This window comes from Schistocerca nitens, chromosome 11 (assembly GCF_023898315.1).
Source record: "Schistocerca nitens isolate TAMUIC-IGC-003100 chromosome 11, iqSchNite1.1, whole genome shotgun sequence".
Taxonomy (NCBI): domain Eukaryota; kingdom Metazoa; phylum Arthropoda; class Insecta; order Orthoptera; family Acrididae; genus Schistocerca; species Schistocerca nitens.
Genome location: NC_064624.1, coordinates 149720359 through 149741776, shown reverse-complemented (window position 1 = coordinate 149741776; position 21418 = coordinate 149720359). Strand labels below are relative to the sequence as shown.

Below are 21418 nucleotides of genomic sequence, written 5' to 3'. Positions count from 1 at the left end.
TCCAAAACGTTGACTTCAATGCTGCAGACGAGGAATGTAGAAAACCACTGAAAACCGAGCAATGGAGAGTTAGTCAACAAGCTGTTTGTAATTAGCTATGAGAGATAGGACAGATTCACAAGACTGGTAGATGGAACCACACTATTTGAATGACAAGTAAATGGAAAAGCGCAAAAACAGGTCACATTTTGATCACTACCGACGAAGTCATTTCTGCTTCGTATAGTTTCAGGGATTTATTCCGAGAGCCGGAAGGGCAAAAAATTGTGGGTAGACCCAGGCACACCATCCGTATTGCCCGCAAGACCGAATCGCTTGGGCAGAAAGGCGATGCTCGTGTTTGGTGGGACCAGAAGGGCGTGGTCTGTTTTGAGCTGTTAAAACCTGGGGAAGTGGTTAATACTAAATGTTAGCGACAGCAACTGACTGATCCGGGCCATTCACTGCTCGAAAAAAAGGCCACAATACTGACATAGACGACACAAAGTCATTTTTCTACACGACAGTGCTTCCTCAGATACAGAAAAACCGGGGCGCGACGCATCGAAAGCACTCGACTGTGAAATTCTACCCCATGTGGCTTATTCACATCGTAGCATAGCCGGCGCACATGCCTCCCAGTCTGATGCCACCTGTTTCAGTATACACAAGCAGCCCTTAGCGGCAATCTTTCATTTTTAAGTAGAAATGCCAGGAAAACTTTTACGTAGGCTGTTTTATTATGTGACATGGCCTTTCTGGGGTTTATAATTGTATGACGAGAGCTGTTATGCTCCACTTTTTACGTATGTAAGTACATCTTTATATACGATTATTAATTATTACTGACTTGTGTTTTTCTTATTAATGACTAACTTTGTATCCCCCTTATTTACGTAATTAAATATAAATTCTTACGAAGTCTCCCTTAGTTTAGGAGTTGAAACCATGGTCAATTCGACTATAAAATCCACTGCAACCAGTGGGCTGTCTTGACTCTCTCTCTCTACTGTGACTTACCAAACGAGAAGGCGTTGAAGATAGACACAATAAAAAACACACAAACACACACACAAATTTCAAGCTTTCGCAACCCAAGGTTGCTTCATCAGGAAAGAGGGAGGGAGAGGGAAAGAGGAAAGGATGAGGGTTTTAAGAGAGAGGGTAAGGAGTCATTCCAATCCTGGGAGCGGAAAGACTTACCTTCAGGTATACACTCGCGCGCGCGCGCGCGCACACACACACACACACACACACACACACACACACACACACACACACACACACACACACACACACACACACACACACACACACATATCCATCTGCACATATACAGACACAGTCAGACATGTGTGTCTATGAGCGGATGGATGTGTGCGTGTGTGTGTGTGTGTGTGTGTCTGCACATATACAGACACAGTCAGACATGTGTGTCTATGAGCGGATGGATGTGTGTGTGTGTGTGTGTGTGTGTGTGTGTGTGTGTGTGTGTGTGTGTCTGTCTGTCTGTCTGTGTGTGTCTGTGTGTGCGCACGCGCGCGCGAGAGTGTATTCCTGTCCTTTTTCCCCCCTAAGGTAGGTCTTTCCGCTCCCGGAATTGGAATGACTCCTTACCCTCTCCCTTAAAACCCACATCCCTTCCTCTTTCCCTCTCCCTCCCTCATTCCTGATGAAGCAACCTTGGGTTGCGAAAGCTTGATATTTGTGTGTGTGTGTGTGTGTGTGTGTGTGTGTGTGTGTGTGTGTGTGTGTTATACTGTGTCTATCTACCAGCACCTTCTCGTTTGGTAAGTCACAACATCTTTGTTTTTTATATATATTTTTCCCACGTGGAATGTTTCTTTCTAATATATATAAAAACTGCAAAACAAGTTTCTAAGTCACAATTTAAGGCAGTGTAACTAGTCTGTGTAAGAAAACAAGAGATGCATTCAAAAGATGAAAGAATACTGGGGGAAAAGAAAAGAGTAAACTTAGAGGGAACCTACGGTGTCACGGGATCCTCAAAAAAAAAAAAAAAAAAAAAAAAAAAAAAAAAAAAAAAAAAAAAAAAAAAAAAATGTGATGAAGCCTCACCTGTGCCCAGCGGTCCCGGTCGCTGCACGTGAGGACCCCCAGGCCAGGCCGCGTCGCCCCCTCGTCCTCGCAGCGCGACATCACCTCCCTCAGCTGCCACTCCCACTCGAGGGGGGTGAGCGGCGTCACGCCGTTGGGATGCACGCTCTCGCAGCGGTACAGCCGGCCGCAGCGGCAGATCACCACCGCGTGTGACGGGCACCTGCCTTCCCGCCCTGCAACACGGTACATTAAAGGTCGCCACGGGGCACTCGTCAGAGATTACCTCGTAAAGCTCCGAACTACGAAATTATCGAGTGCACTAATTCTGGAAATAAAATGTGACAAAAACAATGAAACGTGAACTTCTCCCAGCATACCGAATGTCGAAATAACTCGATAACAATACAGCACGTGACGTCCTCGACCACTGCCGATATTTCGTCGAGTGTTTCACTTTTGTTTTAAGGGAACAAATTAAATGACAGATTGCCCTGCATGACAATTTAAACCCTCACTGGGTGGTGCAACACAAACTGGGAAGCAGAAGGTTGCACAGAAAATGACAACACACCGTAAACAACCGATGCAACCACACAACTGAAGATAACTAATGCCAGATGTTATCTGTAGTAAATGATTTTCAACAACACATTGGAATAAATTTAATTACAATTAAAAATTAGTCTTGACCATGAAGTACAAGATCATTTATTAGTGATAACTAGTTTCAATCAATGTTGTTGTTGTTGTTGTTGTGGTCTACAGTCCTGAGACTGGTTTGATGCAGCTCTCCATGCTACTCTATCCTGTGCAAGCTTCTTCATCTCCCAGTACCTACTGCAGCCTACATCCTTCTGAATCTGCTTAGTGTATTCATCTCTTGGTTTCCCTCCACGCTGCCCTCCAATACTACATTGGTGATCCCTTGATGCCTCAGAACATGTCCTACCAACCGGTCCCTTCTTCTAGTCAAGTTGTGCCACAGACTCCTCTTCTCCCCAATTCTATTCAATACCTCCTCATTAGTTATGTGATCTACCCATCTAATCTTCAGCATTCTTCTGTAGCACTACAATTCGAAGCTTCTGTTCCCTTCTTGTCCAAACTACTTATCGTCCATGTTTCACTTCCATACATGGCTACACTACATACAAATACTTTCAGAAACGACTCTCTAACACTTAAATCTATACTCGATGTTAACAGATTTCTCTTCTTCAGAAACGCTTTTCTCGCCATTGCCAGTCTACATTTTATATCCTCTCTACTTCGACCACCGTCAGTTATTTTGCTCCCCAAATAGCAAAACTCCTTTGCTACATTAAGTGCCTTATTTCCTAATCTAATTCCCTCACCATCACCCAACTTGATTTGACTACATTCCATTATCCTCAGTTTCCTTTTGTTGATGTTCATCTTACACCCTCCTTTCAAGACACCCTTTCAAGACACTGTCCATTCCGTTCAACTGCTCTTCCAAGTCCTTTGCTGTCTCTGACAGAACTACAATGTCATCGGTGAACCTCAAAGTTTTTACTTCTTCTCCATGAATTTTAATACCTACTCCGAATTTTTCTTTTGTTTCCTTTACTGCTTGCTCAATATACAGATAGAATAACATCGGGGAGAGGGTACAACCCTGTCTCACTCGTTTCCCAACCACTGCTTCCCTTTCATGCCCCTCGACTCTTATAACTGCCATCTGGTTTCTGTACAAATTGTAAATAGCCTTTCGCTCCCTGCTTTATATCCCTGCCACCTTCAGAATTTGAAAGTATTCCAGTCAACATTGTAAAAAGCTTTCTCTAAGTCTACAAATGCTAGAAACGTAGGTTTGCCCTTCCTTAATCTAGCATCTAAGATAAGTCGTAGGGTCAGTATTGCCTCACGTGTTCCAATTTTTCTACGGAATCCAAACTGATCTTCCCCAAGGTCGGCTTCTACCAGTTTTTCCATTCGTCTGTGACTTATTAAACTGATAGTTCGGTAAATTTTCACATCAGTCAACACCTGCTTTCTTTGTGATTGAAATTATTATATTCTTCTTGAAGTCTGAGGGTATTCTGCCTGTCTCATACATCTTGCTCACCAGATGGTAGAGTTTTGTCAGAACTGGCTCTCCCAAGGCTGTCAGTAGATCTAGTGGATTGTTGTCTACTGCCGGGGCCTTGTTTCGATTCAGGTCTTTCAGTGTTCTGTCGAACTCTTTGAATCAATACAGATCTCAATTGTTAAGTTTTAATGATCACTTGTTGACAAACTGCCTGTCGTTTTTTGACTCAGGCTCTTTGGCTGACATTTATCTGACTATTTTTCCAACATTTCGCCAGCACAACTGGCTGGCATTGTCAAAGTTTCACCCTCCATTGCTGGCGGTGTGGACCAGAGCTGTGCTCGTGGCCGCGGACTATGGCGCGCCAATATCTGAGGGTTTCTCTGTGGTCATTCTCGTGTAGTTCTCCTCTTGCTTCCCACAATGGTCGTTTCCTGCAGCACAGAAATCCAGAATCCATTTACCTTGAGGCTTTCTTCTTTCTTGTTGAAGCTATTGTCATGTTTGTGTATTTCTATAGCTTTTCTGAACAAGCAGATGTGATAACTCTTCTCTACAGCCAGAAATTCTGTGTCGGTGAATTTTGCTGTGTGGTCAGCTTCACACAGTTCACGCTCCGCCACGGCCTATTTCTCCACTTGCCCCATCCTGGAATGTCGTTTATGTTATGCGGTCCCGCTGACGATCGATCGTCCATTCAAACTTTTCTGCACTTGCACGGTATGCGGTATATTCCCGACATTGCAAGTGGGTGCCTTTTCTTCTTTTCCGATCGGAGATACTCTCTGATCTTCTTTGTCAGTTTGTAAATAGTCTTTACACCGCGTTTGCGCAATATGCAGCTGATCGTGTCTCTAACTCTGGGAATGTACGGCAGAAAGGTCGTACACGACATTTCTTTCCCCGATGAGTCACTTCGCGGAGTGCTTGACGCTGTTGTCTGTGGCACCTCAGAACAGTTTCAAAGTGTTGCATTTCACATCTGGGGTGCTGGGGCTCACACATTTGTTTTGCTCATATTGATTGAACGATTGATTTTAACAGGAGAGCTAAAACAGCTTAGGTCTAACCTGCCACTGCCTGCACCGAAACTAGGTTTATTGTGTGGTATTGCTCCCTATGTATCTAATAAAGCCAATCAGTGCCCTTAAATAATGCAAGGAGTCCGATTATGTAGGCTCTCCCAGCGTAGTAAGTCTTGAAAGTCTCTTCGGGTTTGCTGCCAGATCTAAAACCAACTTGACTCGATATTTTGGCAACAAAATTGGTCGCCATCTTCAGGAGAATGCTGCTTCTGCTGACGAGTCCCGCTGAGAACTGACGCCAGGCTGCAAATCGACGTCCTATATAGGACGCAGTTCAGTACACGGCGCATGTGCCGCCCATCACGCTTTCTGCCTTCAGAGACAGGGAGGTGGCACCGCCCTTAGTGAAACACTGCTGGCAACGATATATCGCAATCAAGGCCGCATCGAAGAACGTTCAATTTCGATGCGAGACAACACAGGATTCCAAGTCTTGCTAAGAGGAAACCCATTGGCTCTGTTGATTAAATTATCCGCCAACCCAATTTCAATCGCCTCTTTATAGCCACTGTTCCAAAAAGCGGAAATGTTGGCAACTACCACAGTTTCATCAAATTTCATACTGTGTCCCTCATTTAGGCAGTGTTCTGCTACTGCCGATTTTTCCGGCTGTTGTAGCCTCGTATGACGGCGATGTTCCACACACCTGTCATGCACTGTGCGAATCGAACGGCCAATGTACGCTTTCCCACACTGACACAGAATCAAGATTGGACGAATTTTACGGAATTTTAACATTGAGAGTGTGTAATAAAATTATAAACAGCCGACCAGTTGCAATGGGTAAAGAAATCTTTACCTAGGTTTCAACAAATTAAATTTGTCTTCTTCAGAAGGTGGCAATTTTACATTAGTATGGACTGATGTATCATCGCCGTTTTTACAAATGTCTGCATAGATCCATTGGTCCAAATTAAAATATAGCCCTAAAAATAGGGTTTGTCATGTAAATATAAATTAGTACATGGATGTTGCAGAGCTCACAAGCAACTTCTTCTTCTGAAGAAGACAAATTTAAATTTGTTGAAACCTAGGTAAAGATTTCTTTACCCATTGCAACTGGTCGGCTGTTTATAATTTTATTACGTGGAACCGTTGCTGTTGTGCAGCTATGTTTAAAATATTGAGAGTGTGTTTCGTCCATCTTCTAAGATTAGGGCTCTGCTCGGCTCTGTGAAAAATGATTTACGGCTTAGGAAACCCGGTGTGTGACCTCGGTCCAATATCCTACGTGCTGTTTCCTAACCAAGCTGACACTTGGCGGTGGCTGACGGGAACGAGCGTAATGTCATTTCCCATTTACTATCGCTACTATCAGCCACCGTGCCGACGTCAGCTTAGTTTGCGTGAGTAATACACGAACTAGCGATGACAGACACTATATACAGCGAGTACACAGCTCCCAATACACACGATTAAAATCAAGAAATCCAAGTATGATGAATGAATACGTACCTCTTATTTGTTGCAGATGAAATTCAAAACACACACACCTTCTTTACACACAAGCAATAGCACTTGCATTATGTATTGTATTTCACGTATCTCGAAAACGGCCCTAACGATTTGGATGAAATTTTGTATTTAGACTGGTTTTTGCTTTTTGAGTTCACCTACATAGTTTTAGTTGTTACTATAAAACAGACGTCTGTAGTTAGATACGTTCAAGCCACACAACCAAACTGGCATACCACATAATTCTGCACCACCTTTCGAATAAATCGACTCCCCTTTCCTGGCATACTGAAATAAAACAATAGATACAATCAAATCAAATGTGACCTTTCATCAATTAAGGCATTACACGAATAAATCGAGAATCACACTTGTAACGTCATATACACATTTACTCATAAATGAACTGTTTCTGGCATATATTATCATGACACAGTTCAATTCTAACCCCACTGACAATTTCCGACATGTCCTGCCATCTGCGAGTACGATGTAGAACTTTTTGCATTCTGAAAGGATCGTGAAGAGGGGCAGCAGCCTTTTCAGTAGTTGCAGGGGCAACGGTCTGGATGATTGACTGATCTGGCCTTGTCACAATAACCAAAACGGCCTTGCTGTGCTGGTACTGCGAATGGCTGAAAGCAAGGGGAAACTACGGCCGTAATTTTTCCCGAGGGCATGCAGCTTTACTGTATGGTTAAATGATGATGGTGTCCTCTTGGGTAAAATATTCCGGAGGTAAAATAGTCCCCCATTCGGATCTCCGGGCGGGGACTACTCATGAGGACGTTGTTATCAGGAGAAAGAAAACTGGCGTTCTACGGATCGGAGCTTGGAATGTCAGACCCCTTAATCGAGCAGGTAGGTTAGAAAATTTAAAAAGGGAAATGGATAGGTTAAAGTTAGATATAGTGGGAATTAGTGAAGTTCAGTGGCAGGAGGAACAAGACTTTTGGTCAGGTGAATACAGGGTTATAAATACAAAATCAAATAGGGGTAATGCAGGAGTAGGTTTAATAATGAATAAAAAAATAGGAGTGTGGGTAAGCTACTACAAACAGCATAGCGAACGCATTATTGTGGCCAAGGTAGACACGAAGCCCACGCCTACTACAGTAGTACAAGTTTATATGCCAACTAGCTCTGCAGATGATGAAGAAATTGATGAAATGTATGATGAGATAAAAGAAATTGTTCAGACAGTGAAGGGAGACGAAAATTTAATAGTCATGGGTGACTGGAATTCGAGTGTAGGAAAAGGGAGAGAAGGGAACATAGTAAGTGAATATGGATTGGGGGTAAGAAATGAAAGAGGAAGCCGTCTGGTAGAATTTTGTACAGAGCATAACTTAATCATAGCTAACACTTGGTTCAAGAATCATAAAAGAAGGTTGTATACATGGAAGAATCCCGGAGATACTAAAAGGTATCAGATAGATTATATAGTGGTAAGACAGAGATTTAGGAACCAGGTTTTAAATTGTAAGACATTTCCAGGGGCAGATGTGGACTCTGACCACAATCTATTGGTTATGAACTGTAGATTAAAACTGAAGAAACTGCAAAAAGGTGGGGATTTAAGGAGATGAGACCTGGATAAACTGAAAGAACCAGAGGTTGTACAGAGTTTCAGGGAGAGAATAAGGGAACAATTGACAGCAGTGGGGGAAAGAAGTACAGTAGAAGAAGAATGGGTAGCTCTGAGGGATGAAGTAGTGAAGGCAGCAGAGGATCAAGTAGGTAAAAAGACGAGGGCTAGTAGAACTCCTTGGGTAACAGAAGAAATATTGAATTTAATTGATGAAAGGAGAAAATATAAAAATGCAGTAAATGAAGCAGGCAAAAAGGAATACAAACGTCTCAAAAATGATATGGACAGGAAGTGCAAAATGGCTAAGCAGGCATGGCTAGAAGACAAATGTAAGGATGTAGAGGCTTATCTCACTAGGGGTAAGATAGATACTGCCTACAGGAAAATTAAAGAGACCTTTGGAGAAAAGAGAACCACTTGCATGAACATCAAGAGCTCAGATGGAAACCCACTTCTAACCAAAGAAGGGAAGGCAGAAAGGTGGAAGGAGTCTATAGAGGGTTTATACAAGGGTGATGTACTTGAGGACAATATTATAGAAATGGAAGAGAATGTAGATGAAGAGGAAATGGGAGATACGATACTGCATGAAGAGTTTGACAGAGCACTGAAAGACCTGAGTCGAAACAAGGCCCCGTTAGTAGACGACATTCCTTTAGAACTACTGATGGCCTCGGGAGAGCCAGTCCTGACAAAACTCTACCATCTGGTGAGCAACATGTATGAGACAGGTGAAGTACCCTCAGACTTCAAGAAGAATATAATAATTCCAATCCCAAAGAAAGCAGGTGTTGACAGATGTGAAAATTACCAAATTATCAGTTTAATAAGTCACAGCTGCAAAATACTAACACAAATTCTTTACAGACGAATGGAAAAACTGGTAGAAGCCGACATCGGGGAAGATCAGTTTGGATTCCGTAGAAACACTGGAACACAAGAGGCAATACTGACCTTACGACTTATCTTAGAAGAAAGATTAAGGAAAGGCAAACCTACGTTTCTAGCATTTGTAGACTTAGAGAAAGCTTTTGACAATGTTAACTGGAATACTCTCTTTCAAATTCTAAAGGTGGCAGGGGTAAAATACAGGGAGCGAAAGGCTATTTACAATTTGTACAGAAACCAGATGGCAGTTATAAGAGTCGAGGGACATGAAAGGGAAGCAGTGGTTGGGAAGGGAGTGAGACAGGGTTTTAGCCTCTCCCCGATGTTATTCAATCTGTATATTGAGCAAGCAGTAAAGGAAACAAAAGAAAAATTCGGTGTAGGTATTAAAATCCATGGAGAAGAAACAAAAACTTTGAGGTTCGCCGATGACATTGTAATTCTGTCAGAGACAGCAAGGGACCTGGAAGAGCAGTTGAACGGAATTGACAGTGTCTTGAAAGGAGGATATAAGATGAACATAAACAAAAGCAAAACGAGGATAATGGAATGTAGTCGAATTAAGTCGGGTGATGCTGAGGCAATTAGATTAGGAAATGAGACACTTAAAGTAGTAAATGAGTTTTGCTATTTGGGGAGCAAAATAACTGATGATGGTCGAAGTAGAGAGGATATCAAATGTAGACTGGCAATGGCAAGGAAAGCGTTTCTGAAGAAGAGAAATTTGTTAACATCGAGTATAGATTTAAGTGTCAGGAAGTAGTTTCTGAAAGTATTTGTGTGGAGTGTAGCCATGTATGGAAGTGAACAATGGACGATAAACAGTTTAGTCAAGAAGAGAATAGAAGCTTTCGAAATGTGGTGCTACAGAAGAATGCTGAAGATTAGATGGGTAGATCACATAACTAATGAGGAGGTATTGAATAGAATTGGGGAGAAGAGGAGTCTGTGGCATAACTTGACGAGAAGAAGAGACCGGTTGGTAGCACATGTTCTGAGGCATCACGGGATCACAAATTTAGTATTGGAGGGCAGCATGGAGGGTAAAAATTGTAGAGGGAGACCAAGAGATGAATACACTAAGCAGATTCAGAAGGATGTAGGTTGCAGTAGGTACTGGAAGATGAAGAAACTTGCACAGGATAGGGTAGCATGGAGAGCTGCATCAAACCAGTCTCAGGACTGTAGACCACAACAACAACAACAACAACAACAACAACAACAACAACAACAACAAGAATCGTGCCATCGCAGACTAGAATGAATCGTGAAAGAATCGTGAACGACTCGTAGGAATTGATTCACAATGTGAGATTGAATTGTAAGAATCGAATCGGGAAAAAGAATCGTGTTGCCCAACTCTACCAGGTACATATAGTCTGTGGCCACGAGCTCAGCTCTGATCCACACCACCAGAAATGGGGGGGGGGGGGGGTTGAAGCTTTGACAATGTCAGCCACTCGTGCTGGCAAAATGTTGGAAAAATCGTCACACAAGCATTGGCTAAAGAACCTGAGACACGACGGCAACAGCCAGTCTGTCGATACAGATCTCTTTCACTAATCTGTGGAGGCACTGAGTGGAGCCAAGCTGTATACCAGATGGCAAATTTGTGAACTGCTGTCAACTAATGTGTCCTTTGGCACACAGTTTGGCTCTGCACAGATTACTGAAGCAGATGTGTTACGGTCTAGATGACACCTGTATTTACTGAAACTGGTCACCACTAATAAACTGTCTACTACCGTGCGATCGTGACTGTTTTTCATGTTATTGTCTATAGCGTTAGAAAATATTTCCAGTTACACCAATATCACACTGCCCAACAGATTTTAGGTGAATATACAGGGTGTCCGAAAAGACTTTCCCTGCTTACATAAATTGATAACTCAGGCTAGAAGTAAGATATAAATATGAAACTTTTGTCGCATTGTTTACAACTATCAAAGATTTTTTTTCTGTTTTAGGTTCGCAGTACGTAAGTAGTTGATGAGGTGCAGTCCCCAAGAAGCCATGTTAACCAAGCAGGAGAAGGCACAGTGTGTCCTGTGGTAGGTTGGTTGGTTGTTTTCGGGGAAGGAGACCAGACAGCTAGGTCATCGGTCTCATCGGATTAGGGAAGGACGGGGAAGGAAGTCGGCTGTGCCCTTTGAAAGAAACCTCCCAGCATTTGCCTGGAGCGATTTAGGGATATCACGGAAAACCTAAATCAGGATGGCTGGACGCGGGATTGAACCGTCGTCCTCCCGAATGCGAGTCCAGTGTTCCTGTGGTAGGCCTACCATGAGACACGATCACCAATCACAGTGCAGACACACTTCCAGACCACATTTGGAAGAAATCCACCTGATGTCAAGAGCATTAAAGCCTGGTATGAGAAGTTCGAGAACACAGGATCGGTTGCTGACCTTCCGAGGTCTGGTCGACCGAGAACCTCGGCAGACAGGGTGGAAGCTGTAAGGCAGTCTTTTCTGCGAAGTCCAAAGAAATCGGTGCATAGGGCCTCACGTGAGTTACAGATGCCAAAAAGCTCTCTCCGTGACATTTTACACAAACGTTTATTGTTTCGTGCATGCAAAGTGCAAAACGTTCAGGCCTCGTTGCCCAATGACAGTACATGTTGATATGACTTTGTGGTTGAAATGCTATCACGTATTGAGGACGATGACGGTTATCTCAAACGAATTGCCTTTTCCGACGAAGCGACCTTTTTTGTCAGTGGAGTAGTGAATCGCCATAATGTGCGCATTTGGGGTTCACAACCCCCTGGCGAGGTCACGGAGTGCACCAGAGGCAGTCCAAAGGTGAATGTTTGGTACGCGCTATTTCACGATCGAATTATTGGGCCATTCTTCTTCGCTGAGGCTACTGTCACATCAGCAGTGTATCTGGACATGTTGCAACTGTATGCTGTTCCTCAGCTGCTTCAGTATCACCCCGATGTCTCATTTCAGCAAGACGGTGCACCGCCTCATTGGGGTTTGGACGTCCGTGCCTATCTCGATATGACCTTTCCTGTGCGACGGATTGGTCGTGATGGGCCAACGGTTTGGCCTCCACGCTCTCCTGACATAACCCCATTAGACTTCTATTTATGGGGTTATGTCAAGGATGAGGTCTACCAAACACGTGTACCAGATCTTGAAATCCTGTGGCAACGGATAACCACAGTCGTTGAATCGATCCCTCCGGTGATTTTGGCTAATGTGTGGACGGAAATTGAATATCGCCTAGGCGTGCTACGTGCTACCGAGGGTGCTCATGTGGAAGTTTACTGATGTGTGAAAAAAACTGATAGTTTGTAAACAACTAGACACCAGTTTCATATTTGTATCTTACTTCTAGCCTGAGTTATCAATTTATGTAATCAGGGAAAGACTTTTCGGACACCCTGTAGATAAGTTTGTTTCTGATGTATTTTATTAAATACGTATTAAACTATTAAAAGGATTTGTGTGGTTTTCTGTTTTAGAGTATAAGTTCATGATGACATGGCCTGCTGTTTTCCTGTGGATGTAGTGGTATTGTTGTCATTGTTGTTGTTGTTGTTCTTTGTTTGTTTATTTATTTATTTATTTGTTTGAATTCTGAAAATGTTATGCTGCTGCTGAGACTAAGATAACAGACGTGATCTGATATCGAGCATTACTATTACTGTTCTCTACTGTAATAAAATTGTTATGAAGGAGTACTGGAATTGTAACTGAGAGGAATATTTGCTTTATCCACAAACATTTTTTAAAGTAGAGGTACAGTATGTAATGGGATGATCAGCTCGACTGGCGGAGTGCAGCCCTTCTGTCCACTGTGCCATTGGCAGAGTGAGCTGAGACGGATCCATAGCCTCGGCTGTTACTTACCCTCGTGAAAATACCCCAAGTACTCATTTTGACTGCACACACCCTGGAGGGATTGGAATGAGAATAAATTCCCACCAGTGCCCAGTTTAAAACCTGGGAGTTCCAGGACAGGAGAGTAGTACTCTGCCCACTGGGCCACTGCACCCACCCTTTTTGAAAGTACCTCGAAGATATTTGAAGAAAATACAGGGTGTTCAAAAAGTCTCTCCGCAGTGCTGTATGATTGTTAGCCTGCCTGGGTTACTCCCCTTCAAGTGGACTCTCCCAACATTCCACTGTTTCGTTTATCTCAGCCAGCATCAGTTGTACATCTACATCTACATTTATACTCCGCAAGCCACCCAATGGTGTGTAGCGGAGGGCACTTTACTTGCCACTGTCATTACCTCCCTTTCCTGTTCCAGTCGCATATCGTTCGCGGGTAGAACGACTGCCGGAAAGCCTCTGTGTGCACTCAAATCTCTCTAATTTTACATTAGTGATCACCTCGGGAAGTATAAGTAGGGGGGAAGCAATATATTCGATACCTCATCCAGAAACGCACCCTCTCGAAACCTGGCGAGCAAGCTACACCGCGATGCAGAGCGCCTCTCTTGCAGAGTCTGCCACTCGAGTTTGCTAAACATCTCCGTAACGTTATCACGCTTACCAAATAACCCTGTGACGAAACGCGCCGCTCTTCTTTGGATCTTCCCTATCTCCTCTGTCAACCCGACCTGGTACGGATCCCACACTCATGAGCAATACTCAAGTATAGGTCGAACGAGTGTTTTGTAAGCCACCTCCTTTGTTGATGGACTACATTTTCTAAGGACTCTCCCAACGAATCTCAACCTGGCACCCGCCTTACCAACAATTAATTTTATATGATCATTCCACTTCAAATCGTTCCGCACGCATACTCCCAGATATTTTACAGAAGTAACTGCTACCAGTGTTTGTTCCGCTAGTATCGCTGGTGTGTGTTGTTATGTGTTGACGTGAACATTTAAGTTTAGTTCCTTTGTTCATTTGTTTTGTTTTTGACACTTTTAAAATGCAAACGACTGAAGAACGTGTGTTTTTAGTCGAACAACTGTTCAAAGCTGGCGGTAAATATACAGTTTCAGTTCATCAAACATTTAATTCAGTTTTCCCAGAGACAACACTCCCACATCGCAATACTGTGTGATATTTGATTAACAAATTTCAAAGTATGGGTTTTCAGTGACAGATGCACTGAGAAGTGGTCGTCCTAGCATTTAGTCTGACGATAAACTACTCAATATTTCCAATAAAATGTCCACGAGTCTGAACAAGTCAGTAAGAAAACTCGCTTGGCTAACAATCATACGGCACTGCAGAGAGACTTTCTGAACACCCCGTATCATTAAAAATACACTGAAATATCTTCAAGAAAATATAAAATGATTAATGCTATATGATATCAAGAATCAACTTAATGGGGTGCTATCTGTGGATGTTAAAATATTTTATCTTCTATGGATTTCACCACGATTTTGTTTTTATCTATTCACTTGGTTCACAGGCTTGTAATGTTTTTGTTTTGTAACGCAGATATTCCAGTTACTATGGGTTTATGAATCAATTGTCATTCTTTCTTGGTAGTTCACTGTTGCTATTTGAATTTTCATATTGTAATTTTGTCATTTGGGCATAGTGGCTAGAGCTGTGGATGCTAGAAAATGGAGTGGCAAGTGGAGAAAGTGGACAATTTCCAGCACATTATTCTGTTTGAGTTCAATAGAGGGGAAACAGCAGTGGAAGCAGCTAGAAGCATTTGGGCCGTGTACAGTGATAACGTCATTAGACAGAGCACAGCAAGAAAATTTTTTTGTTGTTTTAAGGATGACTGTTTTTAAATTAGTGACTCTCCACATTCTGGAGATCGTTTAAACATGTTAATCCACGATTATCGACATCAGTGTACTCAGGAACTGGCATTTGTGATGAACTGCGATCATTCCACTGTTGTGCAACATTTGCAAATGAAACGGAAGGTTCAAAATTTGGGGGTACAGGTACTGCGTGCTCTAAGCCAAAATCACAAAAATCAGTGAGTCGCTGTACGTGTATCTCTGCTTGCTCGTCATGAATTACCGTATTTACTCGAATCTAAGCCGCAATTGAATCTAAGCCACACCTGAAAAATGAGACTAGAAATCAGGGAAAAAAAATTTTACCGAATCTAAGCCGCACCAGAAATTTGAGACTCGAAATTCAAGGGGAGAGAAAAGTTTTAGGCCACACCTCCAAATCGAAACAAAGTTGGTCCATTGTAATATGAGACACAATTTAGGTCGGATGAATGACGATACAGCTACAGTAGTTTGGTTCGAGTCGTAAGCTTAGCAGTTAAGCTTTACCAGGTAGCCATTGCTATGCGTCAGGCGTTCCGTCCGTATTTATGCGGGTACCCTTCCTTTTTCACGTGCTTCGTCTGGTTTGAATTGATTGCTTATTTTTCTTTGATCTGATAAGCGCCGTTTTCTTTGTTATAGGTGTTAACGTCACTCTAAGCTGAAAATGCATTACTGTACTGTGTCATGCATTGTTTGTTGCATTCTGATAGTGCGTGTTTATGACCTGTCGCCACTCGCGGCATGCCTTGCTTTTGTGCGCGCTACCGCCGCTTACAATTTAAAAAAAAAAAGGAGAGAGAGAGAGAGAGAGAGAGAGAGAGAGAGGAATCGTCTCATTAGCGAAACAATGGCAAGAAACTGCTATTTGCTGTTACCTACACTGCTGCTTTCTTTGATAATGATCAACAAGAACCAAATGATAGACTGCGTATGATAGAAGATGTTCTGAACGAGAGTTTAGCGAAAATTTTTGAAAATCTTCGCAGGCGCCTCTTTAGTACATTACATTCTGCACAGAAATTAGTCATCTTAGATTTAAAAATCTAGTCAATTGCAGTGCTTCATTTCTGACTATCACTATTAGGCATAAGAATAATACCAATATAAACATGATCTGATATGTATATTCTTCCACGTTTGCTGTAGTCTCACTCTAGTTTCATAGTTTATTAGGCAGACTGGATTTAAATGAGATAGCAGCAAACACGAAAGAATACATGGCAAAGTGTTTATATTAGTATTATTCTTATGGTGAAGAGAATACTACATGTGATTCACAATTCATAAAAGTTCCTATTAGCAACCATTTCTTCTCGCAGGTAGGAAAAAATTCAGAACGTAGAGTTGGCCATATTGACGAGTAGAGTTGGCCATATTGACAAACATCCCAAACAGTCCTGCCAGTCGGATTTTCGTAGTATATTGAAATGCTGCTACAATTGAAAATGAACAATACGGAATTTGTATTTAATTCGTTGGATAATGTATGAAAATGCAGTGGTCGAAAATCGGGGCGGAGAAAAAAGCTCGTCTTCCACCTTTTTTTTAATTTATTTACTGACGCAGAGGATTTGGTGCCAGTATTTATCTTTGTGCCTACGAAGCACGCCTGGGTAGCGCTACATATATTCGACGGCAGAAGTTAGTTGTGGCGGCACCTACCAACATTTTACAAAACTTCCGCTTGCTTTGCACTCGATTCTAAGCCGCAGGCGGTTTTTTGGATTACAAAAACCGGAAAAAAAGTGCGGCTTAGATTCGAGTAAATACGGTACCTCGTGAACAACACTGGCCGTTCCTATTCTGTATCACTACTGGTGACAAGGAATGGAGTCTTTATGTTACCATAAGAAAAGAAAGGAACAGTTGAGCCCGAAAAAAAGTAACAACTCTCTGAACAAAGACCTGTGCATATCCACAAAAGATAATGTTATGTTTCTGGTGGAATAGCAAATGTGACACACTACGAATTGCTTCCCAGAGGTGTAATACCACGGCTGACATTTACTGTAAACAACTGAGATGTCTCATAGATGCAATCCGAGAACGACGACCAGGAAGGCCGTGTGAAGTGATGCCACTCCATGATAATGCGCACCCACAATCTGCTAGACTACAAAAAACACTATACAGTTGGGTTGGGAAGTCATTGCGCAGCCACCTTATTCACCTGATCTTGCACACTCAGATTTTCACCTTTTCCACTCTCTATCGAACATCCTTCAAGGAACTTCCTTTCCAGATGAAAATGCACTCCAAACACAGCTCAACAAGCTCACTGCCTCAAAACCGTACGATTTCTACAGTTACAGAATAAAAAAGTTACCACAGTGTTGGCGGACTGTTGTAAATAGTGAAGGAAAAAAAGAGAGAAATACGAGAATGTACATCGTTTTTGTGGTGTTCTCTGTCATTCAAGTTACACAGTACAACTGTCCACTATGTGACGAAAGGTACTTCAATCAAATCCTATATGGGAACACTGTGAATCAGTACTGATATTTTAAACCACAACAGGTGGGCAAGTAGAGCTAACTCTGTGCCCCTGCTGTTTGACCAGTGGGAGAGTAGGATTTTGGACAAAATTTAAGCAAAACCTCAATCTCTGTAAGGTTGCTTGCTATTTTAATCTCAATAGCTTTCTTAACATCATCATGCCAATAGCTGGAAGTGCCTCCAATATCTACGTGTTGTTAAATTCTATAAGATGACTGGTACCGCGGCTGGCTGATGCAAAAACTGATGCGGTGCCCATGTCTAAACATTTTATGCCTTAGGCACATACTACTTGCAGCAAACCAATCATATCCTGGGCAAACAGCTCATGAAGTGGATTTTTCGACCACCAGTGTAAAATTAAAGCCTGTTACACTCTGTAAATTATGATCCCGGTTTGTGTAAGGGGGACATCTACGACATCCCCTGCTCTTCGACAACTACAACTATACTTGTACTCTGGAAGCCACTACAGAGACTATCTTGTAGCCACTCCCTTTACTTTTCCATTTGCAAATGGAGAGATGGAAAAATTACTGACTATATGCCTCCACATATGTCTTAATTTCTCTTATCTCGTCTTCACATTCCTTGTACGAAATGTACATTGTTGACATTTGAATCATTTTACTGTCAGCTGGAAGTGCCAGTTCTCTAAATTTTCTCAACAGCATTTTCTGAAAAGAATATAGTGTTCCCACCACAAATTCCAATTTGAGTTCACAAAGCACATCCTTAACATTCATGTGTCGATCAGACATGTGAGTAAGAAATCTAGCAGGAGACCTCTGAATTACTTTGACATTTTTGTTTATTGTGACCTGCTGGGGACCTCAAACACTCGAGTAATCTACAAGAATGGTCACACTAGTCTTCCATACATGGTCTCTTTTACGGATGAGTTACACTTTCGTAAAATTTGCCCAACAAATCGAAGTTGACCATTTGCCTTGCCTATAACTGCCTTTATACTGCTGGTCCATTTTAATTCACTTTACAACATTACACCTACATGTTTAATCAACATACCTGTATCAAGCAATACACCACAAATACTGCACTACTGGCCATTAAAATCGCTACACCAAGAAGAAATGCAGATGATAAACGGGTATTCATTGGACAAATATATTATACTAGAAATGACATGTGATTACATTTTCACGCAATTTCGGTGCATAGATCGTGAGAAATCAGTACCCAGAATAACCACCTCTGACCGTAATAACGGCCTTGATACTGAGCATTGATTCAAACAGAGCTCGGATGGCGTGTACAGGTACAGCTGCCCATGCAGCTTCAACACGGTACCACATTTCATCAAGAGTAGTGACTGGCGTATTGTGACGAGCCAGTTGCTCGGCCACCATTGACCAGACGTTTTCAGTTGGTGAGAGATCTGGAGAATGTGCTGGCCAGGGCAGTAGTCGAACATTTTCTGTATCCAGAAAGGCCCGTACAGGACCTTCAACATGCGGTAGTGCATTATCCTGCCGAAATGTAGGGTTCTGCAGGGATCAAATGAAGGGTAGAGCTACGGGTAGTAACACATCTGAAATGTAACGTCCACTGTTCAAAGTGCCGTCAATGCAAACAAGAGGTGACCGAGATGTGTAACCAATGGCACCCCATACCATCACGCCGGGTGATACGCCAGTATGACGACGACGAATACACGCTTCCAATGTGCGTTCACCGCGATGTCGCCAAACACGGATGCGACCATCGTGATGCTGTAAACAGAACCTGGATTCATGCGAAAAAATGACGTTTTGCCATTCGTGCACCCAGGTTCGTCTTCGAGTACACCATGGCAGCCGCTCCTGTCTGTCATCTACTGTCGAGGCTAACCACAGCCACGGTCTCTGAGCTGATAGTCTGTGCTGCTGCAAATGTCGTCGAACTGTTCATGCAGATGGTTGTTGTCTTGCAAACGTGCCCATCTTTTGACTCAGGGATCGAGACGTGGCTGCAGAATCCGTTACAGCAGTGCGGATAAGACGCCTGTCATCTCGACTGCTAGTGATACGAGGCCGTCGGGATCCAGCATGGCATTCCGTATTACCCTCCTTAAGCCACCAACTCAATATTCTGCTAACAGTCATTGGATCTCGACCAACGTGAGCAGCAATGTCACGATACGATAAACCACAATCGCAATAGGATACAATCCGACCTTTATCAAAGTCGGAAACGTAATGGTATGCATTTCTCCTCCATACACGAGGCATCACAACAACGTTTCACCAGGCAATGCCAGTCAACTGCTGTTTGTGTACGGGAAATCAGTTGGATACTTTCCTCATGTCAGCACGTTGTAGGTGTCGCCACCAGTGCCAACCTTGTATGAATGCTCTGAAAAGCTAATCATTTGCATGTCACACCATCTTCTTCTTGTCGGTTAAATTTCGCGTCTGTAGCATGTCATCTTCGTGGTGTAGCAATTTTAATGGGTAGTAGTGTATATTTGAACATTGCAGGACTGATTTTTTTGCTCGCCTGGATTCACTTTAATTTTTCTACATTTAGAGAAAGCTGCTATTAATCACACCAAACAGAAATTCTGACCAAGACATGCAATTCTGACCACAGCCATGCAATGACAACTCTTTCGTGGACACTATAGTGTCATCATATGTCAGGTCATTTACGTATAAAGAGAACAAAAGTGCTCCTATCACACTTCCCTTGGACACTTGTGGTGATACCCTCATCTCTGACGAACACTGGCCGTGCAGGACAACATATCGGGCCCTACTACTACAGAAGACTTCGAGCCACTTCGATCCTTAAGAACCTATTCTGTATGCTTGGAGCTTTGTTAACAGTTTGCTGTGGCGCACTTGTGGCACGTCACACAATGATCGGACAGTCAGAGCATACACATCAGACACACACTTACAACAGTCAAGGAAAAGTGCTACTGTCTTGGAACCATTCATCTTATGAAATATAACAACACTGATATTCTGGAATGTGCTTCCAGCTATCGGTATAGCGTTAGTAAGGAAGCAGTTGACATTAAATTAGCAAGTGACCTCATAAACTGAGATGGAATTTTTGCTTAAATTCTAGTTGAAGTCCTGCCCTCTCTCTGGTCAAATAACAGAGTTGCAGAGTCAATGATGATGATGATGATTGTGGTGATTTGGTTTGTGGGGCGCTCAATGGTATGGTTATCAGGCCCTGTATAAATCCTAACTTTTTTCACAGTCCAGTCTTGCCAATTCGTGATTGATGATCAAATGATGAGGGCAACACAAACACCCTGTCCCCAGGTAGAGAAAATCCCCGACCCAGCTGTCAATCGAACCCAGGACCCCGCGATCTAGGGGCAGCAACACTACCGTATTTACTCGAATCTAAGCCGCACTTTTTTTCCGGTTTTTGTAATCCAAAAACCCGCCTGTGGCTTAGAATCGAGTGCAAAGTAAGCGTAAGTTCTGAAAAATGTTGGTAGGTGCCGCCACAACTATCTTCTACCGTCGAATATATGTAGTGCTACACAGGCAAAAAAAAGGTGTAAGACGAGCTTTCGACCACTGCAGTTTCATACATTCTCCAACGAAGTAAATACAAATTCCGTGTTGTTCATCTTCGAATGTAGCAGCATTTCAATGTACTACGAAAATCCGACTGGCATGACTATTTGGGATGTTTGTCAATATGGCCAACTCAACGTCCTGAATTTTTTCCTACCTGTGAGAAGAGATGGTTGCTAATAGGAACTTTTATGAATTGTGAATCACATACACTATTCTCTTTCCCATAAGAATAATACGAATATAAACATTTTGCCATGTATTCTTTCGTGTTTGCTGCTATCTCATTTAAATCCTGTCTGCCTAATAAACTACGAAACTAGAGTGAGACAACAGCAAATGCGGAAGAATATACAATCATGTCCTGTTTATATTCGTATTGTTCTTATGCCTAATAGTGATACAATCAGAAATGAAGCACGGCAATTGACTACATTTTTAAATCTAGGATGACTAATTTCCATGCAGAATGTAATGTACAAAAGAGGCGTCTGCAAAGATTTTCAAACGGAGAAAATTTTTAGCTAAACTCTCGTTCAGAACATC

At 42.5% G+C, this 21418-nt stretch overlaps 1 protein-coding gene across 3 annotated transcripts in view; it reads right to left on the bottom strand.

Moving 5' to 3' along the window:
• LOC126213328 (peroxisomal carnitine O-octanoyltransferase) overlaps positions 1 to 21418 on the bottom strand; it is a 313022-nt gene that overhangs the window by 186352 nt on the left and 105252 nt on the right. For all 3 annotated transcript variants that reach the window (XM_049941018.1, XM_049941019.1, XM_049941020.1), the window contains one exon: positions 2059 to 2273. In XM_049941018.1, coding sequence (XP_049796975.1) covers positions 2059 to 2273 — 215 coding nt within the window. The remainder of the gene's footprint in view (positions 1 to 2058; positions 2274 to 21418) is intronic.